At 35.5% G+C, this 6,000-nt stretch overlaps 1 protein-coding gene across 3 annotated transcripts in view; it reads right to left on the bottom strand.

Annotated features, from left to right (window-relative positions):
- Positions 1-1,918: 1,918 nt before the first annotated feature.
- The window catches only part of LOC110111261 (high mobility group B protein 15), a 30,188-nt gene continuing 26,106 nt past the window's right edge, over positions 1,919-6,000 (bottom strand). For all 3 annotated transcript variants that reach the window (XM_020843041.2, XM_020843042.2, XM_020843043.2), the window contains one exon: positions 1,919-2,261. In XM_020843041.2, the coding sequence (XP_020698700.1) occupies positions 2,232-2,261 (30 nt within the window). In that variant the 3' untranslated portion in view covers positions 1,919-2,231. The remainder of the gene's footprint in view (positions 2,262-6,000) is intronic.

The raw sequence follows: 6,000 nt of genomic DNA, 5'->3' as shown, positions 1-6,000 counted from the left end.
ACAAATGCGTTGCCTTTCTTTCCCCCTGTAGCTACGCCTGTGAATGATTGTTTGTTGCATTTGGAAGGTCAGGTAGATTTTACCCCGCCTAATGGTGTTGATGTTGCGTTTGACCCGGCTGTTAATAATCTAATTGAGGTCCCTGTTCATTTGGTTGATTCGCAAACTTTGGCCAATCGATTGGGTGATCATTCGGGGTTGGATGTTAGAAACCATATTAACTGGCTGGAGGTTTCGTCAGAGTGTGAATCTAAATCTGAATTTTCTGAAGGTGGCTTGGCCTCTCCGAATTTTTGTAGGGGTTCTGACCCTGGTAATGATTTCTCTTTGGTTCGTGCTAGACCTGCTAAAACTACTGTTTCTCGGGGGAGATTTCGTGGGAGAGGCCGGCGTAGACGATAATTATCTTTTAATGTGTTATGTTGTTGCTTCCATGCTTTTTTAAGAATTTCCTGTGCTTTTGCTGTTCGATTTGTTTAGGCGATGGATTCAGGGATATGATGTAGTTGGGGCTCGCGTCTCTGTTGTCTATCGTGTGGCAACCGTTGGTGTGGTTTCTTTTCGGGTCAGTTGGTAGGTGGTTGCTAGCTTCACTTTTCTGGATGGCCCGTACGTGGATTCAGGAACGTTGGAAGCCTTGGCCGTTTCCTGAGCCCACTTTTTGGTTGTATTTTTCCTCTTTTATTTCCCTTTTTTTCCTTCTTTATCTGTTGTAATCTCAGCTTATTTTATTTATAAAAGTTTCTGTAAAAAAAAATAGAGTTGTAGTATTCTAATAGATTTATAAAATTACTATTTATTTATTTCTTTTTAAAATATATTTATAAAGATATTATTCATAACTTATTAATGAGTTATAAAAAAAATATATAAAAATATATAATATTGAAGAGCAAAAAATTTGGTTCCAAAATAATTTTAGTTAAAAGTCTTGATTATATGGGGACGCCGAACACTGTTCGAAGACCAACCATAATGCATCACATCACCCCTTGCTCGGTACCGTGGTGCGTTCTGATTGATTTTCAAATGATGTTCTGTGTTTTGTCTCCGCACAGAATAATTTCTCTGATCATATGATCTCCATCAAATAACAAGAAGCAATCCTTAAATGCAGGTGAAGGAGTTGGCCGTTCACAACCAATCAGTAGACCAATAAAGTTTAGCTTAACAGCTTCCAAGCACAAAAGTAATATCAAGATTGAACAAGTGTAGATGGAAAAGAAGAAGATGTAGATTAATAGCTAAGCCCACTTATAAACAAGCATTCCTTTGAGAGCAACACCTTAAAAGAATCAGATACATAGCTCATCTTATCTGTTGGTTGGGAGCTTCAGCTATCAACTAAGAGGTCTTGAATTCGAGATTTGCGTGTATGAGTTTGTCTTAATTAGCCTAAGGCTTCGTTTGAGACAACTTGCTGCTTTCTAAAAAAAGATTTTTTATACAAAAAATTTTGTATTAAAAATGTTTCATAAAGCAGTAAGAAAATCGCCTCAAGCGAAACCTAAATGTCTCGAAAAGGATAAAAGTATCAGACAAACTATACCAAATTCCAGGTAGAGAAAATAAGCCTTAGACATTCCTAGTTGCCTGATAAATAAACTTATAATTATGAGAGAAGGCATGATCCTACTAATAATTATAAAAATTAAGAAAAAGAAGAAAATAGTGGGTTTTATCCCTCAATCAGAGCAAATCCTACCAAATAAAATTGCAGTGAATTTTTCTATCAAGCTCTCTGCTAGAGCACAGAACTAAAAATCAACCTGTATATCCCAGCTTATATTTTGCACAGGTCATGACAATCATTCACTAAGGAACAAGCTATAATAAGAACTTGATGAGCTAATGAGGATTTTTGGCATGGAAGAAAACACAAATCCAAGCTATAATCTATGCTTGTAACAATCTGGAGTTATTAAAGCAGTAATAATTTCATTTCTTCCATTACGAAAGTGATAAAAGAGGACAAGCTGAATAGTTCTCATTAGTTGTGATAATTCTTTCCAGTCAGGAGTAAGAAACAACAATTGCAGCAATATAAATACTGTGGAATTAAACACTCTTAAGGTATCTACTCTTCTGGCCTCACGAGACTTTGGACAAGATCCTGAAGCAGTTCTGTAGTAGATTACTACTGCACATCTAAAACCACTCCATTTTTTGAAAAAAATATTATCAACCAGGCAAGTTGGATTTCTTCTCCAAGGTTGCAACCCATAAATGTCCTATCCCTCGCTCTCGGTCTCCTGGTTGTCCTGGAAATTTGACATTTAATAAGAAATTATTCATTTGGCTCATATCAACAAGCAGATGATGGATGGAAGTATTGTTGTATTTATTCTATTCTTTGAAAGTTAACCTTTTGAACTTCACAAAATTTGTAAAATATCAGCTGTAAAATGAGGACTCTACATGCCAAATACATCTTAGATAGAGAAAGGAAATCAAAGAATTGATTTATATTGGGAAGAAGCAAGGGTGGATCCAACCTTAATTTTTAGGGAGATAAAACTTATAAGTAAAAGTGTAGAGTTTTTTTTTTTTCATAAGTATCCTTACAACTAAAATTTGTTCCGAGGGCGCTGCCTCCCGACCCCTATTTATTCATCGTTGTACGCTTTGCAGATATGTCGGGGGTCCAAGGAGGCAGTGCCCCTTGGCGGGGGTTTCCGGAGGCAACGCTCCCAAAACAAATTTTGGATGTAAGGATATTTTTGAATTCTCTTTACTATTTCTCTTTTTATTTGGTTCACCGTTCCCTAACAATAACATCTCTACACAATGTGTTTAATTATGTTGGGGCAATTGCCTAAAGACCATAGTATTTTAAAAATTTTAGGGGGGAAGGGGGGCAATTGCCTAAAAATTCTTGTAATAAAGACTAAAAAATATATAGAGGGCAAATTACCTAAAGAATCATATAATAAAGAATTTTTTTAATTTTTTAGGGAGGTCGATTCACCCATGGGAAGGATATTAAAGGGTTCTTAAATTCCACTAGTGGTTGAGGAGCTTAGAGGAAGGTAGAGAAATAACTACAGACTGAGGGCTGGAATCAGGAGAGATGCAGTAGGTGGAGATTGTGTGATGAGAAAAAAAGGCAGTGATGACGGCGAAGGAATTATAGGAAAGGCAAGTCAAAAAGAATTCACCGCCCACTTGATAGAGAGAGACATGGTAGTGAGATGAGAGAGATACATGGTGCAAAAGCAGGGAAATTCCAAGGCAGAGAGGGTTTATCAAAAGGTGAGGTAGCAGCAAAAATTCAATAATTTTTCATTTCAGTCAAAAGACAATCTTAAGGGATCATTTATAAATAAAGCTCATAAGGATAATCACAAAGAAATATACCTAAATCAATTAAAAAACATCGAGTCAATCCTAAAACAGACTCAATTAGTTAACAAACTGTAATCAATCTCATCATTGGCATCAAGTATATGTCAAGATTGGACCGTTATCATTTATAAAGCACAGGTCCGCATACAACACCAACGACTTGCTAAAATTAAAGAAATATAACTAGGACACAACAGGTCATGGACCTCCAATGTCAATTGATGCTTAGGTAGTTAGGTCTATGCAATTCAAGGTGTTCTCTACTCTCCTGACTCTGTCATTCTCAATCTAAGCTATTTGCATTTGATTGAATTTAATATCCTTTAATTTATTCTCTAGCCTAGGCTAGAGATGATCTAAGCAATTCTTAATTTTGACCATTGGTTAAATTGACTAGATCAAGGTCGGTCATCGCTAACCCTTTGATGAGTTCAATGCAATTCTGTGAGCCATTTCTAATATTGAGTCCCTGACTAGTTTAGCCAGAATCCAAACTCAACCATTAAATCAGTCTCTGGCTAGCTTAGCTAGAATCCAAACTCAACCAATAAATCAAGCTAACGAGGACCAACCTTAGATTAACCAACCGATAAAAGGACAGTTTTGATCTCTCATTCTTCATTTCAAATCTATATGTCAATCAATTTAGGTTTGAGAAAAATTAGTTCTAGGTCAACCTAAATCTAACTCAACCCTATATGGCAAAAATTTTCGCTCAGTGGTCTAAGCCTCTACTTATTTCATGTGGTTCTCTGGTATGGACTGTGGCATTTGGTTTGACCCACAGCTAACCTATGTGGGCTCCTAAAATTCGAGCCTCGGCCTTTCCACGGACCCCTTTCTTTTCATTTTCGGGTCGTCGAGGAGAGTTTTAACGCTAAAGTTCCAAGGCAAATTTTCAGAAGGCAGATTGAGTTTTGAATAAGACACTACCCAGAGATTTCGCCCTCATTTTGCGATGACTTTATGATTTGAGCTCAAGTTTCCTATAGACGCAAGCCCCTATAGTTAATTACCCCTCCCAATAACAAGAGAGAACTTTCAATTAAGGCTAGTCGTCAAATAGATACATAGTATCTGCTGTATAATAGCAACATGTTTAGGTATTTGAAATTTCATATTTAAAATTAAAAATTCACCACCTTGCACTTAAAGAGGATGGTGGGGGGAAGTGATGATAGATCCAATTAAGATCCTATGGTTCCGTCGTCCCAGACCATCGTGATCTATGATCTACTTAGCGGAAGTTGTCAACCCAACTTGACAGAAGGATCCTTGTCAGCAACCATGAGTTGCTTTGTCTAATGATATCTTATAGATCTAGGGTGAGTATTTGTCCAAGGAGAAAAATATGAATCCACCTTAGCTAATAGAGGGATTTATGCCCAATCGATTATATCCTATTGATTCATATATCAATGATTTAAAATCATTGGGGAACATGTGGGCTCTGACCATGCTGTAATTTAGTGGTATCATTTGGCGGCAAAACCATCATGACAGAAGGTCCCGATCATAACCATTTACATGTGGTTCCATATAGCGGCGAAATTGTAGATGTAGTGCCATTTAGCGGCAAAATTACCAGTTAAAGGACACGCGCCACGTCCTTACTGGCAAGAGACGAATTCAGAATGAATCATAGTGATATTCTAGACCAAAAATTAGCTCTGTATGAGCTGAAGTGATTTTCAGACTTATCCACCTCGACAAATTGTTGTAGAGGACGGATGAATTTTGTTTTAAGTGTTTAAGTATTTTTTTCAATTTATATTTTATATCTTGATGGATTTTGGGTTTTGAGTTTTTATAGAAATTTGGGAGCATTTTTTAGATGTTTGGGGACCCCTCTTGGTTGAAATTTTTAAATTTAAAATTTGATAATATGACTTTTTTGTTGGGAGCATTTCAAACAATTTTTGTCTATTCAGAAACTTATTTTGACATATAAAAATAGTATTTTAGTTCAACTAAAGCTTCAGTATATTTTTATGTACGGTCTTAGTAATTTGGTAAATTTTTTAAAACATAAATTTTTGCTTAGTAGGGTTTTTTGTTATCTGCCATTGGGATATTTTGGCACTTTCTTAATTAAGTATAATTATATTTTATTTACTGCAATGCATGACAACGAGTGTGAATATGCAGTTGAACAATAGCTGATTGCTATATTACTATTATAGTATTGTGATAATAAGTGTGGAGAAAAATAAGTAAAAATTGGTCATTCACTAGCGTTGGCTGGAGACTGACTGACTTATACAGAATGGTAGGCCGACGAGCTTTCCTTTAAATATGTGGTTTAGTAATATCCTCGTCTGATTCACGTGATACACTGATTGAGAGATAAATAAATGATTACTGTACCGAATGATAAAGTATAACGACTCTATTTATTAAGCCAATGTTTTACTGACACTGATATGATACTGAAAAAATACTAATTAAGCTAAGACTTCTTACTTTTTTAGCGTGACATACTGAACATATGATTAAGATACTGATTTGATTTTGATATAAAATAATCGGATAGCATATATACATAGTTATATGATTCTACTACATTAATATGATTTCAATAATCTTTACCGATGTTTTGGTTTTACTGATTTATATGATTTCTTTATGAATTGATAGCACTGATACGATGATTTT

The sequence above is a fragment of the Dendrobium catenatum genome, unplaced genomic scaffold (genome assembly GCF_001605985.2).
Source record: "Dendrobium catenatum unplaced genomic scaffold, ASM160598v2 fragScaff_scaffold_970, whole genome shotgun sequence".
Classification (NCBI taxonomy): Eukaryota; Viridiplantae; Streptophyta; class Magnoliopsida; order Asparagales; family Orchidaceae; genus Dendrobium; species Dendrobium catenatum.
Note: the sequence above shows the minus strand (reverse complement) of the source record. Positions and strands in the feature narration are given on the sequence as shown.